Source organism: Haliotis cracherodii, unplaced genomic scaffold, assembly GCF_022045235.1.
Source record: "Haliotis cracherodii isolate W230 unplaced genomic scaffold, xgHalCrac1.p SCAF_9, whole genome shotgun sequence".
Classification (NCBI taxonomy): Eukaryota; Metazoa; Mollusca; class Gastropoda; order Lepetellida; family Haliotidae; genus Haliotis; species Haliotis cracherodii.
In genome coordinates, this window is record NW_027266343.1 from 3292302 (window position 1) to 3317779 (window position 25478).

General features: G+C 39.0%; 1 protein-coding gene across 1 annotated transcript in view; it reads left to right on the plus strand.

Moving 5' to 3' along the window:
- Window positions 1–25478, plus strand: part of LOC139452503 (phosphatidylinositide phosphatase SAC2-like) — a 390307-nt gene that overhangs the window by 356682 nt on the left and 8147 nt on the right. The window contains 6 exon segments of the mRNA XM_071234004.1: window positions 21517–21709; window positions 22709–22786; window positions 23255–23375; window positions 24376–24492; window positions 24494–24505; window positions 24999–25069. Coding sequence (XP_071090105.1) covers window positions 21517–21709; window positions 22709–22786; window positions 23255–23375; window positions 24376–24492; window positions 24494–24505; window positions 24999–25069 — 592 coding nt within the window.

Here is a 25478-nt window from a genome sequence, read left to right on the forward strand (position 1 = left end):
AGTTGTATTTCAAGGGATTTAAGAGATTGGGAACGGATTGTGTTGACAAATAGGTTCATATTACGACTAGAAAGGTCTAAGGTTATGTTGAATACTGAACATGATAATTGTATATTAATAAGATAGGCACAATTTGTTCCTATATTGATTATTGTTGTTATGGAATGTTTATTTTTGTAATAGTTTTAGGCTTTGTATAGGCTTTGTTGAGGCTTTTAACAATGGGAATGGATTTGTTATAATTCTGTAACTTAGTGTTGTTCTCTACACAAGCAGATGTATGTTAGGAAAAAGGAAATGTGTTCATTTGGGTAAATGTCAGAAATATATCAATCATTCCTTAAACTTCAGTCAACATTAAAAAAGTATTTGGATGTAAAAAGATGATCTATAATTTGTCAAGGAGTGGTCAGACAATTAAGTTAGACCTGAGCTCCAGATTCAGGGGGGCCCTGGGTCCTGGAGGTCGACTCTATTCCTATGGTATTTGCATCTAGGGGCCATCTTTCTCTTTAAACATCAAGGCTACGACAAGCACCTGTTGACTTTCCTCTCTTTTCATATTTTGTGAAGTTGGTTTAAATTGTTAGTTCCATGAACTGGAAGTATAGGTTTTGTGTTAATCTTGAAAAGGATCAGGTGTGGGTTGTGTAATCCACATGACAGACAACGGAGCAAACGATAAGCAGATTATTCTTATCTTCTTGTGGTAACCATGGAAGACGTGAAGATAAGCATGTGTTTGTTGAATGACAGTGAACAGTTTGTAAGGCTGCTATCGTTTTGTTAATACATAACCCATTTAGAAACACAAGGTATCAAAGAAGTGCAAGACAATGAAGATAGGGAAAATAAGGGGTGTGAGAGGGAAGGGGGTGATTGGTTGGGGGGGGGGGGGGGGGTGTAGCATCTGTGAAAGGACATTAACCTTTGGCCTGCTGAATTCTGTTAGCATCCGGCTCTGTAGAGACTAAGGAGGGTGGACAATTTCCAACAATCATTGCTTAATTACACATTTTAGGCCAATTGAAGAAATATTTTGCACATTTATTCCTGATAGAAAACTACACATTACTACATAAAAATATCCTGATGTTTTCAATCATACCAAGGTTAAGACCAAAGCAAACATAAAATTTGTGAATTTTCTTGAACTCACCTGAGCTATATCATTGAAGGTGGTTGGCGTTTCATGTTAGGCTTCAGCAGACTCCATCAGACACCCACAAGCTTTATGGAGACTTCAGGTACAATGTGTAAAGCCCATTTTCCGGTGTCCCCCGCCATGATATTGCTGGACTACTGCTAAAAACCATACCTACTCATGGAGACTTCCAGCAGGGCTTGGACTTGGTTATAATTTAGTTTGAGAAGCCATCACCTTGTGGACGAGGGTGGTATCATCCTCTTAACAGCTATAATTATATACTACCTAGCGAGCTGTAGAATGAAATCAAGTTCACACTGATCCATCGACCAGGATAATAATGTTGTAGCGCTTTGAGCATGCATGCCCCTGTGTGGTTTGGAAGTGGAAAGTGTCACTTACATGGGACATTTGTACAACAGAAATTGTAAAATTGTCAACACTGAAAGTATTCATCCAAAGTCTGTTTTCTTTTTATTTCAATTTATTTTATGTCAGTTGGTTTTGTAAAGTAAAACCCTAATTAAGTACAATGTATGCTACACAAAATAAGTTAAAGGACACATGTCATGGCATGACAGATTAATTATAGTAATGTGAAAGAATCCGGTATTCTTTATCTTGTTTTGTGCAGTATATATGAAGTATATAAGCTGTAAATACTTACAACCATTCAGAGGCACTTTATCAGAGGAAACAGATGAGATGATAGTAGAGATTGACAACAGCCAGAGGCAATGTGTGATGAACTAAATGGAAGATAATTGATGACATTCCGTGTACCTTCACCAAGCTTGCAGGACAATTAGTCCCAGTGACATATGACCTGGAGGCTGGAGGAAGAACAACTGTCACCAGAGAAGGAGTTGGTTGTGTGTTCAGTTGGGTTAAGAGTACAGTAGATATTTTGGTTTGGGTTTGTTTGTTGTTTAACGCTGCATTCAGAAATAATACAGCTATATGATGGCAGTCTCTAAATAATTAAGTCTGGACCACACAATCCAGTGATCAATATTGTGAGCAAGGGTCCAACAGGTCAGTGTAAACTGACACACAATCAACCTAGTCACTTAGCCTGACCACCTCTTATAACCAGCACAGTTTGCTGGAGACCAATTCTAACCCAATTCCCTCTGGGTTCTCTGAAAGAAGAAGGCAACAAGTTGTTTTTATCCCCAACATTATTTTTCTGATCTCAATGTGTTTCAAAAGTTGGTTCCAATGAATGTGGGAATTGTCTGTGCTTTTGTCTGGCTGCCCTAGTGTGTAATCATACCCAACAGCCTATTTGTGTCATTTAGCCCACAGATTCTGGCATGAATACATTATAAACAAAAAACAGTTGCAAAAATTTTGCTGACTTTGCAAAAGTGACTTTGTCACACAAACAATGTTCACTGCCCTTCTCCTTCCTCTGTGATGTTTATAGGGTTTTCATCACAACCTGACTCATTAACACTGTTACACCTGGTTCATTGTAACCTGGAAGGTCTTCTTCTTCTCTCCTATTTCATTACGGACTGGCCATTACATCTTTTGAGGCATAGAGAGGGTCAGTGATTTACAAAAAATATTTTTTTACATCCAGTATATCCACTGAAAACATTTTGGTAAAACATAGGATCATTTCATTTTAGGTGAACAAATTACTTTTTTTTCTCAAGAAATACCAGCACAGCCACCCCAACTCTCTGACATAACTTGGAAGGATTATTTCTAAAAATTAAAATATACAAAATATACCCCTTGAAAATATTGCTGAATGGAAGTTTTATAATTGATTATTCCTGCATTTATGTTCCTTTTCTCCATTTATAACAAAACTATTTGTTTGTGAACACTAGCTTAGCATTTAGAAGCTGGAGGAATGCAAAAACATGACTTTTTTTTAGGAATAAGAACTTCTTTATTGTTTGTAGCAACACTTCAGGCTACTTCTGGCCATTTGTCTGCTGAATAAAGTCTATTTGCGATTGTGTTAGAAACTGGCACTGGTCCTGTATTCCTTGCCTAACTAGTCCCACTAGTTAAGGTATCACAAGGAACAGTAGGCATTTGCCTTGTTTAAGGGTTTTGCTACCAGGTATTTGTTATCATTATAAAGACTGGTGGACTAAAAAGGTTAGTTTCTATCGCTGTGTGAGTGTTTTATTTGAAATGTACTGGGTTGTTTGACACTGTATCTCGTTATCTGCAGTTTAATCTTTTCTTGAGACCTTTTATGTTCAACTTGTGACATGTTCTAACTGAGAAATGTCACGCGTACATGTCGTGATAAAAATACCAAACTGGCAATATTGGGAAACTGTGGTCTGGGCTGCTTTCAGATATATATATATATATATATATACTCACTGACAAAAGAAACGTGAATACCATACAAGTTGGTTAATATATGAATTACTCATATTCAAGAGATATAGATTGGTTTGATTCACATATGAACATACTGGTATGTTGCGTGAACCGAACATAAACGCATCACATGTGACGTCATAGATCCATGACTCGATATGCACCGTTTGTCTGGTACAGGATCAGTGTGTGAAGTTTGTAAATCAGGTGCAGCATATTGTGATAAGAATAAAGACACTCTGGGGTAACACTTGACTGATTGTTAGTTTATGTCGTTAATTGGTACACATTGGAAACATCTCTTCTTAACGTACATACTTCTCTCTATGTTTCTATGGTTCGCCTTTCTTTTGGTGGTGAGTATATTTATTTTCACATATTTAGTTTTCTCAAGTCCTGTAACTGATGGAGTTGTTGCTCATAGCTACATATCATTACCCTCGTCACTGGATCAGTTGGCACTCGTATTTCATTCTCAGCTCGGGGAGTATACATTGTTCCAAGCTGCCTGTGAAGATCCAGGGTAGAATAGGTCTTCAGCAACCCATGCTTGCTGTAAAAGGCGACTAACGGGATCGGGTGGTAAGACTCGTTGACTTGGTTGATGCATGTCATCGATCCCAATTGCGTGGATCGATGCTCATGATGTCAATCACTGGATTGTCTGGTCCAGACTCGATTATTTACAGACCGCCGTCATAAAGCTGGAATATTGCTGAGTGCGGCGTTAAACAACAAACCAACCAACCAACATTGATCCAAGCTGCCAGTGAGATGCTAGAAGATTAGCAGTCACATTACCCTTTCATCCTGGGTCTACATTCACACGGAGGGGACCAAACTGTTATGTTACTGGTGATGGTATCAAACACCTTCTACTCACTCAACTCCTTATTTTCTAAATATCTTGGTGGGCAGTAAGGGTGAAACGATACACCGATATTCCGATGCATCGCGATACTTGACCCACGATACGATATACGATACACGTGGGCCCATTTATCGATACGCCACGATACGGAACGCAAATCTCAAGTAAAGCTTTTCCTCGCTATTGTGCCTTTCAATAAACCGCTAATTTGGTTACAGCGCGCGGTAACGCATGGCTCCCCAAAACGTACTTACATTTTTAATAAGCTCAGGTTTTACACCGACATGTTTTTCCCCATCTCAAAAAACATTATCAGCTGATCCCCGCAAGCACAACACCGGAAATACCTGTCAGCAAATCCGAACTGAAGTACGCAATTAAATACCATTACTATACTATCTTGTTATTAAAACGTGTTCATTATATATCTGGACTTGTGTTTGTAATATATTTGATTAATTTTATTCAGAATTTCATTTAATATTGTTTTCATTAAGTTATGTGAAATCGTGTGTGAAGAGATACTGCAACCACGGTCAGATTACCGCTTTTGACGTATTGAAACGAACTTAAGTTGCTAGAGAATGGAAACATATATTAAAAATGCCATACTTTGACTCCTTAAAAGTCATGTATGTGGCAATTTGGCGAATATATGTCAACATAACGTTTTCGCAATCGAAATACATGTAGCACGGGAAGTCCCTAGGGTGACTGATCAAATTGTTCCATACGTAAAAATATCCTGCAACAGCAATCACCAGTACCAAAATGCTACACTTGTGGTTCTTATAATTTGAAATATATATATATATATATATATATATATATATATATATATATATATATATATATATATATATATATATATATATTAAAAGCTGCAACTAAGGTAACACGATATTGGAATATATTATTCCTGATAAAATTCTTTGAAGTTGTATCACCGGTGGAGTACATTAATTATTTTCTGGTGTTTGAACTTTGAATTGTTTTTAAGGAAAGTTAGAGAAAGTTCCAACTTCAGTAGTCTTGTTATTATAAAATAATTTTGACTGTTCCAAAATCATGAAAGGTTCAATCTTGACATGCTTTAAGTCTTGTTTTATTTATCATTGCGTATCGAGATACGTATCGTATCGTGACCAGAATATCGAGATGCGTATCGTATCGTGACCTTCCTGTATCATTGCAGCCCTAGTGGGCAGCGACAAAGACACGGGTTTGATTTCCTACATGGGAAGGATGTGTGAAGCTCATTTCTGGTGTTCCCTGCAGTGATATGGCTGGAATGTTGCTACAAGCGGTGTAAAACAATACTCACTCACTGTGAATGTCTTTTCTGACCTGTGCAGAGTTGCATCCCTTGGGCACGCCAGAAACGTATGATTGTGGGTTCGAATCCCGGTGGGCCCCGATTATGTTTCTAGGTTTGTCAGCACCCTACCCGTGCTTGTGGGTTTCACCGAGTGGTAAACGTCTGAGACCTGCATCACTTCGGGCTTTCCTCCCACATTAAGCTGACACGCCGTGATATAACTGGAATACTGTTAAAAGCAGCGTTAAACCCGACTCATTCACTCACTCACTCTTGCCTGACATTAAACCTTGTTTAGAAAGATTCATCTTCATGGCTTGTGACCGAGACCCAGCTGAGAATCAGGTTGTTTGATGAGTAACCCCTTCAAAAGACAATCATCGCTATCCCGAGGAAGCCACATTTAGACAGCTATTTCAAACACTCCTTTGTAGTTGGGATTCCTATCACTTTCTTCAAAGAAAAAATGTCTGTATGACATTCAACTACAAGAGCTGACGTTAGTTAAGTTACATACTGTACCTGTATCTCACATCCATCTCTGTTCACAATGAGGACAGGGTAATGAATTCCTCTTGATTTAATATCATCACAAGCATTAGTCAATGAAACTAAAGTTGCTGTTTCCTATGTATAATGCTTACTTTAATGAAAATACAACAACTGTGTCACTGGACCACATCATGTAGGAAATGAGTTGTGATTTTTAGCTCACCTGACTGAAAGTTTTAATGGAAATGCAAAGTTTGATATTCTTGTAATCAATAAAAGGTAAGAGAAGGTCTGAGTGTCCTAAGATATGAAATTTCCCTATGAAATGGTGTGTAACAATCAATCGAACTATGTATACCTGGTCATTGACCTGGGGGCAACTTAAAATGTCAGTAGTTAAACAAGACTTTTCATGTTAATTAAGTGGAAGTGCTTAAAACTTTGTTGGTAAGACAGAGAGAGGTAGAAGTACTTTCTCTTTCAAGGTCGTTCTGCATTAGGTATGTGTGAGGTCACCTGTCACTTGATGTAGGATGAAATTAAATGGTTCATGATACATGTTTCTGAGGGGTAAGTTTTAGGGATCTGCAGGAAAAACTGGGGATGGGGATGCTTCTGTTTTTGCTATTTTTTTTGTAGTTTCATCGTTTTGATTTTCTTGTCCAGAAATAGCTGGAGACATGGGGCAAATAAAATTAAATTTAGATAATTTTTTTAAGTTTCTGATTGTGGCTTTTGGCAGCTGAAGACCGAAAAATAAAAAAAACATATTGTTTTAACATTGATGCTGTGCTGCAGTATCAATGGATGTAATGAAATGAGAACATCATGGCAAGCAAGAAAATGTTCATTCATTTAGATGAAAAAATATACTTTGAAGAGAATGTGTCAAACAGGTATCAGAGAAGTTCCTTCTTGAAACCCTGGACAACACTGAGGACCTTTGCACCTAGTGGGTGTGTTGTACCACCAAGACCAATTAGCTCCATTCAAAAGGGTGCACGGAGGTCACGCAAACACAAATACGGTATCAGCGTTGGGCATCTCAATATGCGTGATTCCCGTGCACCCTTTCAAGTTGAGTTGATTGGTTCAACTGTGACGCAGGGGTAGCATTATGCAGATGGCTGTTTCAATGAATGCTCGTTCCACCCGTGATGAACAGGTCTGGTTGTTGATGAAATATACTGATAGCTAAATAGAAAGATTTTTTATTCATGCACCGATTGTCTTTAAATGTAATATCCAATATATGTATGACTGTTTAATAATCTCATACCAACTTTGACTGGAGTAGGTCCGATAGTTTTTCAGATATTGTAGTAAACGTCGGTACCTTAAATTACCTTCCAGACTATAGTGGTTTAATTATTTCAATAGCATTCCAATAGTTATAACTGAGAGGCCCCTGATTGGTATTGAAGGCAGTTGACTCATTGCATCTATGTTGAGAATCAAACTTGGACCTTGTGCAAACACTGCAACCAGTGGACTAACATATCCTTAGCCTTAAGGCTTGGATGACTCAGAGAGGATGAGAGACAATAGTATTTGCTGATTGTTGTAAGATATGCTGTGTGTATAACTAGAATCATACATATTCATGATTTGTGTCAGTATGTTAATAACGTATATTAAAATGGCTAAAACAAGGACTGGTGAGAGTCTACATACTGTGTCTGATTGGGATGTGCATGTTAAAATGTTGCATGGTATCTCAGTTGGCTAGCACTATAAAACTGCATGCACAACATAATTAAAAGTGCAATAATCTTGAATGCAACGTTAAACCCATATCACGTCACCTCTTAACACTAGGTCCTTTTAATGACCTGATATACGAATGATAAATTTTGACAACCATGTTAAAAAAATCAGAATTCGAATTGATTTATCATAGATTAACTTTTTTAAAGTTGGAGTTAACATGTGTCTGTCACAACGACACTAATTTACCATGAAGCATGACAAACTGAAATCGATCCTGTATGCAGTGTACAAGGGTTCATTGCGGTGGTTTTCACTTAACAGTGTGTGCTTACCCTTATGGTAGAGTCGTACATTTCAAGGTAGATGACAGTTATAACATCATGAATCATGGGCGGCACATGTGCATTGACATAGTTTACTTGCTCACACTTCAACAGTTTAAGGGTAAAATTCCATTTTAACCTTTGAACACCGTCTTGTGGGTTGTGGAGAGAGCTTTAAAGTGGGATAGTATGAATTAACTTTGTCCTTGTTTTTTGTTTGTTGATTTTGGATGTTCACAATGTAAGTCAGTTTCACTTCCATGATTGACCATGAGGAGCGAAACTGAATATTTCTCTTCTTTGTTTTGTTTGTGTGTTTTTCTCTTGAGGCGATGATTCAGTTTTGTACGTGTGTTTTTCTCTTGAGGGAATTATTCAGTTTTGTATGTGTGTTTCTTTCTTGAGGCAATGATTCAGTTTTGTATGTGTGTTTCTTTCTTGAGGCAATGATTCAGTTTTGTATGTGTGTTTCTTTCTTGAGGCAATGATTCAGTTTTGTATGTGTGTTTCTTTCTTGAGGCAGTGATTCAGTTTTGTATGTGTGTTTCTTTCTTGAGGCAATGATTCAGTTTTGTATGTGTGTTTCTTTCTTGAGGCAATGATTCAGTTTTGTATGTGTGTTTCTTTCTTGAGGCAATGATTCAGGGTTTTGTATGTGTGTTTCTTTCTTGAGGCAATGATTCAGTTTTGTATGTGTGTTTCTTTCTTAAGGCAATGATTCAGTTTTGTATGTGTGTTTCTTTCTTAAGGCAATGATTCAGTTTTGTATGTGTGTTTCTTTCTTGAGGCAGTGATTCAGCTTCGTACGTGTGTTTCTTTCTTGAGGCAATGATTCAGTTTTGTATGTGTGTTTCTTTCTTGAGGCAATGATTCAGTTTTGTAGGGGCAGTCGGGTAGCCTAATGGTTAAAGCGTTCGGGGTTCGATTCCCGACATGGGTACAATGTGTGAAGCCCATTTCTTGTGTCCTCCACCGTGATATTGCTGGAATATTGCTAAAAGCGGCGTAAAACCATACTCACTCACTCACTCAGTTTTGTATGTGTGTTTCTTTCTTGAGGCAATGATTCAGGGTTTTTTGACACAATTCATCATGATTCTTTTAGTTCTCATGTTTTGTGATTTTAACATTTTTGTGATTTTAACATTTTTGTGATTTTAACATGATAGTAACATTAATACTAACAGGATAGTATTTCGTTTGTAAGTTAATATGTATTTTGGTTCAACATCCTATTGTTGTTTTACAAGGTTAAAATGTTAATATTTGTTGGGTAACATTTTAACAAAATTTCATCATATACTCATTGAATAAAATAAGGGAACATAAAGCATTATATAGTGAGAAGAGGTTACGCAGACTATTATATACCTGGGTAGCTACAGTGCTGTGGCATTATATGTGCCATATTCCAACAAATTCATGAACACCAACAACACGTTTAACACATTGTGCCCATATAGAAACCAAACCTGGATGCAGCATGACAAGCAAGTGCTTTGACCACTGGGCTACCCCATCACAAAACAAAGCAGTACAATTGTTTGATAGGCATTACTTAGAAGTTGATGGATGACAAGGTAGACACAATTTTATGGATAACAACTTCTTTAATACTGTAAAAAGCGACGTTTTGGTATGGACTGTAAAGAGACCAATTGTACATATATACTGGCATAAACAAAATAAGGGAATGGCTGTACAAGGAAGATCTGAATGTGGGACATTGTACAGAATTTATAGTAGGTGGAGGATCAACTGTAGAGGATTAACAGTAACAACAATATGAGTAAGTAATGACAACAGAAGGATAATACAAGATGGATAAAGGATATCACAAGAAGGATAAAACAAGATGATAAAGGATACCACAAGAAGGATAAAACAAGATGGATAAAGGATATCACAAGAAGGATAAAACAAGATGGATAAAGGATACCACAAGATGGATAAAGGATACCACAAGAAGGATACAACAAGATGGATAAAGGATATCACAAGATGGATAAAACAAGATGGATAAAGGATACCACAAGAAGGATAAAACAAGATGGATAAAGGATATCACAAGAAGGATAAAACAAGATGGATAAAGGATACCACAAATAGGATAATACAAGATGGATAAAGGATATCACAAGAAGGATAAAACAAGATGGATAAAGGATACCACAAGAAGGATAAAACAAGATGGATAAAGGATATCACAAGAAGGATAAAACAAGATGGATAAAGGATACCACAAGAAGGATAAAACAAGATGGATTAAGGATACCACAAGAAGGATAAAACAAGATGGATAAAGGATACCACAAGGATAAAACAAGATGGATAAAGGATACCACAAGAAGGATAAAACAAGATGGATAAAGGATACCACAAGAAGGATAAAACAAGATGGATAAAGGATATCACAAGAAGGATAAAACAAGATGGATAAAGGATATCACAAGAAGGATACAACAAGATGGATAAAGGATATCACAAGAAGGATAAAACAAGATGGATAAAGGATATCACAAGAAGGATACAACAAAATGGATAAAGGATACCACAAGAAGGATAAAACAAGATGGATAAAGGATACCACAAGAAGGATAAAACAAGATGGACAGAGAACACATCTTGATCACTGTTGCTTGTGGCGGCAAATGTGGACTGCTTCTGTTAGTTTTCTTTTAGTGAAATCATGGAGGTTGTTGGAGAGAATTTGGACATTGTCCTAATTGTTGTTGTGAAGGCTATTTCATCAAAACTGCCCGCTATGAACTCATAAAGCAATAATGATGTATCCTGTTTAATTTGCTTCATGTCCCATTGGCTTCCACCTATGTGTTCTCTGTCCATCGTGTTGTGACAGTATTATCCCTCTGTTGTCTACACTTACTCATGTTATACCACTCATGTATTCAATTGCTGTTACTGTTAATCCTCTACTGTTAATCCTCCACCTACCATATATATTCTGTACTATGTCCATCATTCAGTATTGCTTGACAACGGTATAAGGATCTATATAGGATCTTCCTCATACAGCCATTCCCTTATTTTTATATGCCAGTATATATGTACAATTGTTTTTTTTACAGTCCACTTTTCTGACGAGATTGATGGGGTTTATGTCGGGTTCTTGGCAATAAAAGTTCTTTATGGGTCCACTTAGCTTTCTTTATGTAACAGTTCCAAGGTCAAGGTAATAAACTTTCTAATTTTCAGTGAAACTTTAGCTTGTGACCTTGTTTTGATCTGGTTTAACATTGTGAAACTTGAGTGCGGAGATAAGAACAAAACTGGCCTGGCAAATATTAAAAAGAAACCATCAAGCTATAAATCATTTCAGGCTCACAAAAGACAGGATAAGTCATAAATGTTAAAACAGACAAGGAAATGTGTTAAGAATGTCCACCAATGTTTCTCCAATGGACAAGGCATACTTCAAACTGTTGCGTGCATGCATACATTACGGCTTTATGTTGCAAGTCATGAATCTCGCTACTGCTCTATTTGTGATGTCTTCAGTGAGTGAGTGAGTATGGTTTTACGCCGCTTTTAACAATATTCCAGCAATATCACAGCTGTGGACACCAGAAATGGGCTTCACACATTGTACCCATGTCGGGAATCGAACCCGGGTCTTCGGCGTGACGAGCGAACGCTTTAACCACTAGGCTACCCGACTGCCCTGTGATGTGTTCAGGGGCAATTCCCGATAGAGAATTATTGGTGAGCATGGGCGTGGGTGGGGTTAGGTAGTCTTTGCTGGTCCATCGTGGTGCCAATCAGCCATGGAGCTAGTGAGTGATTTACAGTGTGTTGGACTGCATACTCAGTTGAGTGAGTGAGTGAGTGTTCCAAAAAGTGGAAGTAATATGGAGTGTGTGAGCAAGCAAGTTTTGTTTGTTTATTGTTTGTTTGTTTGTTGTTTAACACCACCTTGAACAATACTCCTGAGCTATATGATGGCTGGCTGTAAATAATCGAGTCTAAACCAGATAATCCAGTGATTGGCATCATGAGCATCAATTGGGATACAATGACATGCATCAATTAAGTCAGCAAGCCTGACCACTAGATCCCGTTAGATGCCTTTTATGAAAAAAGTGGGTTCTAGAAGATAAATTCTAACCCGAAGTCTTCACAGGACTGGAAGCAAGGGATAGAGCGGGAATGAGTGAGTGAGTGCGACGGCTTCATGCAGCCAATAGCAAAAACTTCCTCACTATCACAGTGTGGCCACCCCAATGGACTTCACACATTGTTTCCATACCTAGTCTCCAGTTGGCTACCGACAGCCTCCAGGGTACAGAAGCGTGCAGGCATGCATTACGGCTTTGTGTCACAATTCATCTTGCACTTATTGGGGAAGATCGTTTGTCACTGGCCTGTACCCAATGTACACTCGTGTACACACAAAAGGGGAATTAACGCTGTAAATGAATACCCTGAGCATCAGTGAGGAAAGTGTGCTATGCAACAATACGTTTTATCAGGAATCTGTCAGCATGAGGGAAAGATTCAAAACTTATAAACTCATTTATTTTTGTTTTGTAAAAAAATCAGTTAGTGTCAACAAAGTGGTAAACCTCTAAGACTTACATCACTTTAGGATTTCCTCCCTCATCAACGCCACTTTGAACAATATTCCAGTTATATCGCAGCATGTCGCAGCATGTCACTGCGATATATCTGGAATACTGTTCAAAGGAGCATAAAACCCAACTCACTCACTCACTCAAACCTATTAACTACATAAGGAGACTTATCTTGTCTGATTTTTGCAAAAAATCTATGCTCTACCATAATCATTGTATTATCATATTTTGTGGTTTACATCACGGATAAATAAATCATCATGATTAGATCCATGATTTTGTCAGAAACATTCATTATGAATCAAATGGACCACGATATACTATGATCTTTTATGAGGTGATACCGTCAACCACCAGTGTAGGAACTGAAGAAGAACTGCTTTTCATGGTCTTCTGAATGCGTGTTAGATGGAATCTGTAACTTGAAAATTAGCATTGGTATTATGACTTAAACATAATGACTCCTTGTGCTGGTCAGTGAAAACTTCATCACTCCTCTGTGGTTTGAATGTCGGGCATATTTGAATCACACTTTTTTGGACCTAAAAAGTCTTTGGTGGACTTACATGAGTGGCCCTACAAACAATTCATCTGGGTAGATTCTGATTGAGTGGTGCTGGTGGTTTGTGTGTAGCCAGGGACTACAGGTGTCGCTCGTCATGCCAATGGCTGGGTTCGATTCCTGTACATGGGTACAACATGTGAAGCCCATTTCTGGTGTCTCCCACCATGATATTGCTGGAATATTGTTAAAAGCGGCATAAAACCATACTTACTCACTCACTCACTCTAATTAAGTGAATTTCCAACATAAATAATTTAGGTTGAAGTTTAATTTAGTGATCCTAGAAAACATTGACTGGGGTGGATTCTAATTGAATGAGTTGTGTGAATTCCCTGGGATGGATCTAATTGAGTGAGTTTCGGATATGAATTCTCTCGGGTGGATTTTAATTTAATGACCCAAAAGACAAATTATCTTGGGTGGATTCTGATTGCCTGAGTCTGGGACATGAATTCCCTGGGGTGGATGTTAATTGATCGGCTTGAAGCAATCACCTCAGCAGGTGGGAGGGTGGATTGTGTGATGTTACATCTCTCCACTTAGCACCTCCTTTATGAACCCCTAATGTCCAAGATTAACTAACACTTCTTTCAGAACTGTGTGTAGATCAAACACTTTGTATGAACTAAGGACAAACAGGACACAAATTTTCCACTGACACTGCTGTATGAAGGGAGAGGATATGTCAGTGTAGCTAATAATCCCACGGCAGGCAGAGATGAATATTCACTGGCTGTGCCTGTTCACAAGCTCCCAGCACACAATAGAATCAGTGTGATACCCTGGGGAGAGTTCCAGTAAACAGTCAGGAAGAAAAACAGGTTCGTTGGAGAATGTCCTGAATGTCTCATTGTGTTTGTGTCTACCAAGCAATCATTAAACTTCTTTGTTCTTAGTAAGAAAAGAATCGGGTGTTCTTTTACCTCTCTTGTCAGGGCATGACATTAACTGTAGTAATATGAAAGAATTGGGTGTTCTTTTACCTCTCTTGTCAGGGCATGACATTAACTGTAGTAATATGAAAGAATCGGATGTTCTTTTACCTCTCTTGTCTGGGCATGACGTTAACTGTAGTAATATGAATGAATCTGGTGTTCTTTTACCTCTCTTGTCAGGGCATGACGTTAACTGTAGTAATATGAAAGAATCGGGTGTTCTTTTACCTCTCTTGTCAGGGCATGACATTAACTGTAGTAATATGAAAGAATTGGGTGACCTTTTACCTCTCTTGTCAGAGCATGACATTAACTGTAGTAATATGAAAGAATCGGGTGTTCTTTTACCTCTCTTGTCAGGGCATGACATTAACTGTAGTAATATGAAAGAATCGGGTGTTCTTTTACCTCTCTTGTCCGGGCGTGACAGATTAACTGTAGTAATATGAAAGAATTGGGTGACCTTTTACCTCTCTTGTCAGGGCATGACATTAACTGTAGTAATATGAAAGAATCGGGTGTTTCTATACCTCTCTTGTCAGGGCATGACATTAAATGTAGTGATATGAAAGAATCTGGTGTTCTTTTACCTCTCTTGTCAGGGCATGACATTAACTGTAGTAATATGAAAGAATTGGGTGACCTTTTACCTCTCTTGTCAGAGCATGACATTAACTGTAGTAATATGAAAGAATCTGGTGTTCTTTTACCTCTCTTGTCAGGGCATGACATTAACTGTAGTAATATGAAAGAATTGGGTGACCTTTTACCTCTCTTGTCAGAGCATGACATAAACTGTAGTAATATGAAAGAATCGGGTGTTCTTTTACCTCTCTTGTCTGGGCGTGACAGATTAACTGTAGTAATATGAAAGAATCGGGTGTTCTTTTACCTCTCTTGTCAGCGCATGACATTAACTGTAGTAATATGAAAGAATCGGGTGTTCTTTTACCTCTCTTGTCTGGGCGTGACAGATTAACTGTAGTGATATGAAAGAATCGGGTGTTCTTTTACCTCTCTTGTCAGAGCATGACATTAACTGTAGTAATATGAAAGAATTGGGTGTTCTTTTACCTCTCTTGTCAGGGCATGACATTAACTGTAGTAATATGAAAGAATCGGGTGTTCTTTTACCTCTCTTGTCAGGGCGTGACAGATTAAATGTAGTGATATGAAAGAATTGGGTGTTCTTTTACCTCTCTTGTCAGGGCATGACATTAACTGTAGTAATATGAAAGAATTGGGTGTTCTTTTACCTCTCTTGTCAGGGCATGACATTAACTGTAGTAATATGAAAGAATCAGGTGTTCTTTAACCTCTCTTGTCAGAGCATGACATTAACTGTAGTAATATGAAAGAATTGGGTGTTCTTTTACCTCTCTTGTCAGGGCATGACATTAAATGTAGTGATATGAAAGAATCGGGTGTTCTTTTTACCTCTCTTGTCAGGGCATGACATTAACTGTAGTAATATGAAAGAATCGGGTGTTCTTTTACCTCTCTTGTCTGGGCGTGACAGATTAACTGTAGTAATATGAAAAAATCGGGTGTTCTTTTACCTCTCTTGTCAGGGCATGACATTAACTGTAGTAATATGAAAGAATTTGGTGATCTTTTACCTCTCTTGTCAGAGCATGACATTAACTGTAGTAATATGAAAGAATTGGGTGTTCTTTTACCTCTCTTGTCAGGGCATGACATTAAATGTAGTGATATGAAAGAATCGGGTGTTCTTTTACCTTTCTTGTCAGGGCATGACATTAACTGTAGTAATATGAAAGAATCGGGTGTTCTTTTACCTCTCTTGTCTGGGCGTGACAGATTAACTGTAGTAATATGAAAGAATCGGGTGTTCTTTTACCTCTCTTGTCAGGGCATGACATTAACTGTAGTAATATGAAAGAATCGGGTGTTCTTTTACCTCTCTTGTCTGGGCGTGACAGATTAACTGTAGTGATATGAAAGAATCGGGTGTTCTTTTACCTCTCTTGTCAGCGCATGACATTAACTGTAGTAATATGAAAGAATTGGGTGTTCTTTTACCTCTCTTGTCAGCGCATGACATTAACTGTAGTAATATGAAAGAATCGGGTGTTCTTTTACCTCTCTTGTCAGGGCGTGACAGATTAAATGTAGTGATATGAAAGAATCGGGTGTTCTTTTACCTCTCTTGTCAGGGCATGACATTAACTGTAGTAATATGAAAGAATTGGGTGTTCTTTTACCTCTCTTGTCAGGGCATGACATTAACTGTAGTAATATGAAAGAATCAGGTGTTCTTTAACCTCTCTTGTCAGAGCATGACATTAACTGTAGTAATATGAAAGAATTGGGTGTTCTTTTACCTCTCTTGTCAGGGCATGACATTAACTGTAGTAATATGAAAGAATCGGGTGTTCTTTTACCTCTCTTGTCAGGGCATGACATTAACTGTAGTAATATGAAAGAATCTGGTGTTCTTTTACCTCTCTTGTCAGGGCGTGACAGATTAACTGTAGTGATATGAATGAATCGGGTGTTCTTTTACCTCTCTTGTCAGGGCATGACATTAACTGTAGTAATATGAAAGAATCGGGTGTTCTTTTACCTCTCTTGTCAGGGCATGACATTAACTGTAGTAATATGAAAGAATCGGGTGTTCTTTTACCTCTCTTGTCAGGGCATGACATTAACTGTAGTTAACTTTTTTCATAGGGATATTCAGATATTTTTTACCATTTACAAATATACTATTGTAAGTAGTCAGGAATATCTAAAGTAAATCTTTATTAATATTTCATTAGAAACATTTCCACATTTCTTTTCGAGGCATCATTTTCTTGCATCTTGTATTTTTTAGCGAACTCTGCTGCAATGTTTGTTTATATGACGGCAGCCTTTACATAATTGAGTTTTAAACAGACTTTTAAACTTTTATGATCTCGAGGTGATATATTCTCAAAACAAATTAAAGAACACCCACAATTGGAAAGCTGTGTTTTGCAATACCCACCAGTCATGACAGATTAACATACAGTCATATGAATAAATCATGTTTTTTAACTTGTTTTGAGTAGTATATTTGATATCAAAACACACACAGGGTGAGATTCTCTATGTCACATGCAACCAAATTTAATTTTAACAACTGTGACTGTGATTAACCCTCTACATATCAGTGTATCCAAGGCCGTCAGCTGACAGTCACACTGCAACATCGTCTTCAACTCTATGAGGAACACAGGACTTTATACTGTCCCTTTGTTAATTTAAGAATCATTCAGCCATCTGTGGCATACACTACACAGGACATACCTGCCTGCCCTCCCTTCTAGCAGTTCCCCCTCCCCCCTTCTAGCATCAGCCGACTCCACCCCACCCTCATACACCACCCCCTCACCACTACCCCAACCATTCAGTGAAGCTCCACCCCACCTTCATACACCACCCCCTCACCACTACCCCAACCATTCAGTGAAGCTCCACCCCACCTTCATACACCTTCCCCTCACCACTACCCCAACCATTCAGTGAGAATCCACCCCACCTTCATACAACACCCCCTCACCACTACCCCAACCATTCAGTGAAACTCCACCCCACCTTCATACACCACCCCCTCACCACTACCCCAACCATTCAGTGAAACTCCACACCACCCCCATGCACCACCCCATCACCACTACCCCAACCATTCAGTGAATCTCCACCCCCACCTTCATACACCACCCCCTCACCACTACCTCAACCATTCAGTGAAACTCCACCCCACCCTCATACACCACCCCCTCACCACTACCTCAACCATTCAGTGAATCTCCACCCCACCCTCATACACCACCCTCTCACCACTACCCCAACCATTCACTGAAACTCCACTCTGACCCAAATGCACAGTCAATCAAGTTCCACCCCACTTCCCAACCCCACCATCACATATACCAAGCCCCCCCCCCCCCCCCCCCCCAAAAAAAAAACAAAAACACTTACCTCACTCCCCTCTCAACCCAAGGACATACACTCAGTTAAGTACCACCCCACCCCAAACACTTCCGAACCCCACCATCATGTATCACAACATATATCAACCCCACTTCCCACACACACTCAATGAAGCACCACCCCACTCCAAAACTACCCAACCGTACACACCAGCCCTCACTGTTCCTCATCACCATCACATACACACAAACATTAGCTAACCACTCAAACACCTGCCTCCAATATTGTGAACCAGCCAACATGCTAACCCATCATCACGCACCACACCGCACCACCCAGCACTTCCTCCACATTACTCCGCATTCCTCCACTGTCGTGCACCAACCCCAAACACATGCCCACCCCAACTGTTTCTATGATACTTACAAGAAATACCAACACCTACCTTTGTTAGTTCCCATGACACACTGACCCAACCCTGGCACTCCTCTACCCGGAAATCTTTTATCATTCATACACCCACCCACCCACCCCTAACACATCTTTCCCCCGCCCCCCCTTCCCAAACCCTATCACCCACCCACCCCATGTGAGATTACGAGATTACTAATAAGGGAGTGCAGGTGTACTAAGTGACCAGTTCGATGTAGTAATCAATCATGATTGGTGCTGTGATGTGTGACAAGTTGCTGACAACTGTGACACCTCTACCTCGGGCTGTTTCAGGGTAGCACACCTGTATTAACAGCTCATTATCTTAGCCCTTGGAATGACTGCAGTTAGTCTTCATTCATGTTTGACATTCATTGATATCTATTAAGATGTTTCATATCATATTTTGAAGCAGTTGGAATTTACCAACATTGTTCATATCTAGATTGTCATATTTTGGAAACAATTTTTTCTCATACAAAATGTTGAAGTTAGATAAGAGGCAACTAATTAACTTTAAATTCTTTAATACTGATATTCCAATAATTAACACTGATGTTCTATGTTAATTAACACTGATGTTCTATGTTAACACTGATGTCCCATGTTAATTAACACTGATGTGCCATGTTAATTAACACTGATGTTCTATGTTAATTAACACTGATGTTCTATGTTAATTAACACTGATGTTCTATGTTAACACTGATGTTCCATGTTAATTAACACTGATGTTCTATGTTAATTAACACTGATGTTCTATGTTAACACTGATGTTCCATGTTAATTAACACTGATGTTCTATGTTAATTAACACTGATGTTCTATGTTAATTAACACTATGTTAATTAACACTGATGTTCTATGTTAATTAACACTGATGTTCTATGTTAATTAACACTGATGTTCTATGTTAATTAACACTTATGTTCTGTGTTAATTAATACGAATGCCCAATGTTCAATCGACACCGTTCCAGACTGGTTATCAACACCCAAATTGTGTTGGTGAATTCAGTATTAATGCACAACATGAATTGTGATTCTGTCACGTGATTGGTAAAGTTATACTTGAGACTCACTTTCTATCAGCTGTAAAACAGTCAAACCTCCTTATCTCATACTTGATAATCTCCACTGTACAGATCTTTACGCCGACTGAAAAATAAACTAAGGTTATCTTGGCTTCAAGACTGAAACATACAGTGTGAGTTAGTTAAAATATATGCTGACACAGTAGGATATGGTTACAGCAGAGACCATATAATAGATCTATTATATGGTCTCTGGTTACAGTGAACATGGATATACATGCCAATTGTTTTCACAAACCTTTTCAAAAGTCCTGACTACTTCACTATAAAGTGTCAGAAAAGAAAAGATCCATGTGAATAACAAATTCTTTATAACAAATTAACGACACTAGCTAGCTGACCAAACTTAATATATTCTTCTGTAAGTAATGTACTTATGTTCTTGAGAGGCATTTAGAAGTTGGAGTACTAAGTAAGGATAGGATATATGGATGAACAACTTCTTTGTTACAACTAGGAGCAATGTGGGTTCTAACATCGCTATCAAGCATGTCTTGTACAGAGGATGGTGAGTGAGTGAGTATGGTTTTATGCTGCTTTTAGCAATATTCCAGCAATATCACAGCAGGGGACAGGGGCATGGGTGGCCCAGTTGTCTAAGGCACCGCGATTCGCTGTGAAGAGTTGCGTCCCTTGGGCACACCAGAAATCTATGATTGTGGGTTTGAATCCCAGTTCGCCCCGATTATGTTTCTAGGTTTGTCAGCACCATACCCGTGCTCGTGGGTTTCACCGAAGTGGTAAACGTCTGAGACTTGCATCACTTCGGGCTTTCCTCCCACATTAAGCTGACACGCCTTGATATAACTGGAATACTGTTAAAAGCGGCGTAAAACCCAACTCACTCACTCACTCACAGCAGGGACACCAGAAATGGGCTTCACACATTGTACCCATGTCGGGAATCGAACCCGGGTCTTTGGCTTGACGAGCGAACGCTTTAACCACTAAGCTATCCGACCACCCCCAGAGGATGATGAGAGACATATATACAAGTGTGAGGTGTTTGTTCACTTGTACAAACACTGCCTTTTATTTATATAACTGGCTTCACCTGTTAGTCAAATTTTGAAAGGTCCTCCACATGTCTACCATCACACTTTTTGAAACCAGGGTTTCAATTGCTGAGTAAATGTTGAAGCTGAGGAAGCTGATGTATCTGATGAAGCTGCTGTTATTTTTAGCTCACCTGATTGAATTCAAGTGAGCTATAATGTGGCACATTGTCAGGTTTTCCATCAGTCATTAAGTGTCAAGGTGTCCTCTAGAGGCCTATTTGGAGCTTTAACTGTGTGTGAACGATCCCGGGTAGGGTGTCGGCCAAGGTGTCCATATCTCAAATGTCATTTTTGCCCATAACTCAGACAGTTCTGAATGTAGCATTCTTAAATAGGAGCAAGTAGGTTGTATCTCGTATAATATGTAATATGTGTTTGGGGCATATTTTGATTTTCGTGTCATTTTACACTAGAGTTATTCCATTTTGTTATCTATTTTCCTCTGAAACAACAAGCCCCACTGAACTGAAACTATATATGAATGACCCAAGGTGGCTCTAACAAAATGCTCAAGGAATTTAAATCCGACTTTAAATATGATTTCATAATTCAGGTAAGCTACAGCGCCTTGGGGCTCCATGTTTTCTTCCTCCCAACAACAGACATTAGCAGAAAACATGTATAACCTACAATTAAAACAATAGCTGCCTTGTGTATTGCCGTGGGTGATGTAGTTGGTCCTGATGGTGTTGTGGTTGTTCCAGGAGAGGAGGAGACACATGGCGCCTTCGTCACCCACTTCGAGGAGCAGCTCGATGTGTACGGCAGAGTGGTCATCCTCTCACTGGCTGAACTCTCCGGGAAGGAGACCGTCATCGGTGACAAGTACCTGAGTCACATTCTAGGATACAACTCCCCTGACCTCACGTATGTCACCTTTGACTTCCACGAATACTGGTGAGTACTGGCTCCTGTAAGTATTGATACTCTCACAATCTTCAGACTTAATTGCCGTGAATACTGGCAAGTACTCACTCACCAGGAGTCTATAAGTATTGATACTCTCACAAATATCACACTTCACTACCATGAAAACTGGGGAGTTCTTGAATCTGTTAGTGTAGGATAAGTCAAGTGAGAGGGTTTTCAGAGATTTTAAACACGAATCCAAGGGATAGTACCGAGGGGCGTGATCGATGGTAAGTGTTTTATCTAACTTTTAATCTGAAAAAAGAAACATAAAACAACATTAATCAACATTTTTATGTTTCAAAGATATTTCCATGAACCTTAGGAAACGGGCGTAAAATATCGGTACCTGACATATGAGTACTTGAAAGATGAGGTGAAATGGGGTTTAACGTCGCGTCCAAGATTTTGCACTTATATAGCGACATGCATGTACGTGTGTGTGTTTGTGTGGCTGCTTGTACTAGTCCGGACTGATGCCGATTTATAGAGCTAGCTCACTGAGATACCATGCCGCAGTTTAACATGAATACCCCACTAAGACACAGTATACTGATTCCGAGCCGACCAGTTCTTGTTTGAGCCCCTTAATGTTGAGTGCCAGACAGGGTAACAACAAGTACCATCTTTTGGTATGAGGCGGTCGGGGATCGAACCCCGGACCTTCCGCTGTCCGGGCGGACGCTCTACCACTAGACCACAGAGGCGGTCGAGTACTTGAAAAAGCCCTTCTAAAGAGCATTGTGATATGTCGGCACCTCTGTACCCTAGTGGTACACACACTGGGCTACAGATACGAAGGTTGCATGCTCGATCTGCGGGAATATAAAGAAGCATTTGTCATTTGATTTTACATCTCATTACATTGTGTTCAAATGCACAATATATGTTGCAATATAAACGGAAGTTGTATTAATAAAATCCTGGTATATATAACAGGAATATTGCTAAGTGCAGCCTTAAACAACAAACATTTTTCTGTTTCAGTCGTGGAATGAGGTTTGAGAACGTCTCCATCTTGACTGACGGCATCCGTGACATCATCAAGGATCAGAGATACTCCTGGTAGGTGGGGCAGGTAGATCTAGCTCAGTTCTAATTGGTTGAAAACCAGGATTCAGTGGAATTTGAAACCCAGAAACTTTGTCCTTGTTCTCCAGACTGGGTACCCGGAAGGGAGACTAGACAATGTGAAAGGAAACCACATGTAATATATTGGCTTAAACAGAGCTTGGGTCGTATACTCCCGACATCCTCAGCCCCAAATTGCTTGGGGCATAATGGTTTCATCTGTCCGTCTTCCACCTGATTCAGTGGGGTCAAGGGTTTTCAGAAACCGCTATTGATACAAGGATGACAATTTGCATATGTCATATGGGATAATTATGTTGATGGAGTTTGAAATCTAGAATCAAAAATTAATATTAGACACAAGCCCCTCCATCCCTCTGAAATACCTCTCATTCACTCACTCACTCACTCACTCACTCACTCACTCACTCACTCACTCACTCACCATTGTGTATTTTCCAGGGTGGACAACAAGGGTCTTATCTGTGAGCAGCGAGGGGTCTTCCGCATCAACTGTGTTGACTGTCTGGACAGGACAAACGTTGTGCAGACAGCCATTGCAAGAATCGTTATGGAAACACAGGTATACATTAATCTTCAAAAACGTTTCCTAAATGTCATGGTTAATCAAAGAAAAGGAAACTGGAACCAATTGTTCCTGCACAGTGATAGCCTAGGAGATAGCTTCCATTTAGTTTGGAATTGATCAAGTCTTCAGTTGGTATTTAGGAGATGAACATACTGTTAGTGTTTCTCCCCAGGATACAAAGTGCAGGATGACTGAATTTCAAAAAGGGCACCCAACAACAGATTACCATGTATAGTGTCACGTTATTTGTGTATATGATCATTAAGGGCCAAAAGAGCACAGTCCATTATGATTTTACCCTGATAGCCTCGTAATGTTTTTCAATCAGACAATCTACTAGACATCGCAGAATGAATCAATAACTTGTAAATGTGAAAAAAATAATGTTTACATTACTAATTTGTGATCTCTCATTATGTATTAATGGAACATTTTTAAAATATGACCAATTTATATGTATATATAATGTTTGAAGTGAAAACAATGAAACAAAATGGTGGACATTTCCCCTTGTGTAACCTATTTGAAAGTGTTCGTTAGAAAACCTGACTCATAAGACTGTTCATGAATACAAACTAATACAATACATTTGATATCGTTATGAAAACCGAACGTAATCATCTGCTGTTGACATTTGAGGTGATCTCACTGTGATTAGAGATCTCTTATTTTAATTTGAACTGAATGCTTTAGCTTAGGGTTTGTAGCTCTTGGGAGTATAAATTTGGTTCTACACATGTGGGAATTTGAAACATCCAGGTTAAGTATGGGGATAAGTATCATAAAAATTTGCCGGGACCAGACTTTGAGTTTGACAAAACCAGGGATTCAACACAACTGGAGATTTGACACATCTGAGTTTGTCACAACAGTGTCTGACTGTATATTCAAGACAAAATGGTGTCAGCTATGATACACTTGCAATTGTCTGTAGATCAATTGTCTTGTTTCCTATGGTTGAGGAAACCAAACAAATTATTATTTCTGTTTCCAGTTTCGAAAACTTGGTCTCCTACCCCCGGAGGAGATTCTGCCAACAAGTTGCCGCCTCACCTACCAACAGCTGTGGGCAAACAATGGGGATGTAATTAGTCGTCAGTACGCCGGTACCCGCTGCACTCAAGGTGAGGCTCGCACTGGGGCAGCCATATTGGATGATAGATTTAGTTATTACATCAGCAAAAAAACACTTGTGAGGAATTGAAAAGGCTGGACACAGACAATGAATGTCTAGATGATTGTTTATGGATGTGTTTCTAGCTGCTGTTGTTGGTTATGACTGATGGTAATGATGTCCTCAATGTATAAGTTGATCTATGGCCCAAGTGGTAATCAGCCAGTTTTACAGTTGGGACATTTTCTGAAACATTGAAGAAGGTTGAATGGTTGAACTCGCTGATTATGACCAGCTGACAGATTTCAAATGTGGCTTGTTGAAGTTAAAACTTTGTATGAATAGCCCCCGCTATCATGGCTATGATGTCTCCAAAATATTCTCACAGAATTCAAATACAATTTTATACCGAACAGCTGTTATTTCTTCCTTAGATTCAGGTGAACTTCAGGGCCTTGTAATTCTGTTTTATCACCACATGAATTTTGTGTTTTTGTGTCTAGGGCGACTTCACCCGGACTGGGGAAAGGAAGTTTTCAGGGTTGATGAAAGATGGCATGAATTCAGCTAACAGGTAGGTGGAGGACGTTTGGTGGGGATGAGCCTTGAGAAAATATATCCTGGATATTTAAGAATAGACGTCAATGATTTGGGCATTTATGGAGGTATAACCATAATAGCCAGTGTGCACACTGTCTAAATCTGATCTAGCTGATTGCATAAAGTGTCTGAAACTATTGGGAAAACTCTATAGAATAGACCAAAGCCCCGTGTAGCAACACCTCAATATGAAAATTGTTTATAGGGAGCAGCACAGCGATAAGGTTACCGCAGGAAGATTCCACTCCTTTCCACAATCATTGGCTTAAAATTACGAATTTTCTATATGTAGAAAAAACAGTTGTTATCAGTTTCTGCTAGATTAACACAACAGCCTGAAGCACTTGAAGTACTTGTCCCACTTGACTGCTATGGCAGTGTGT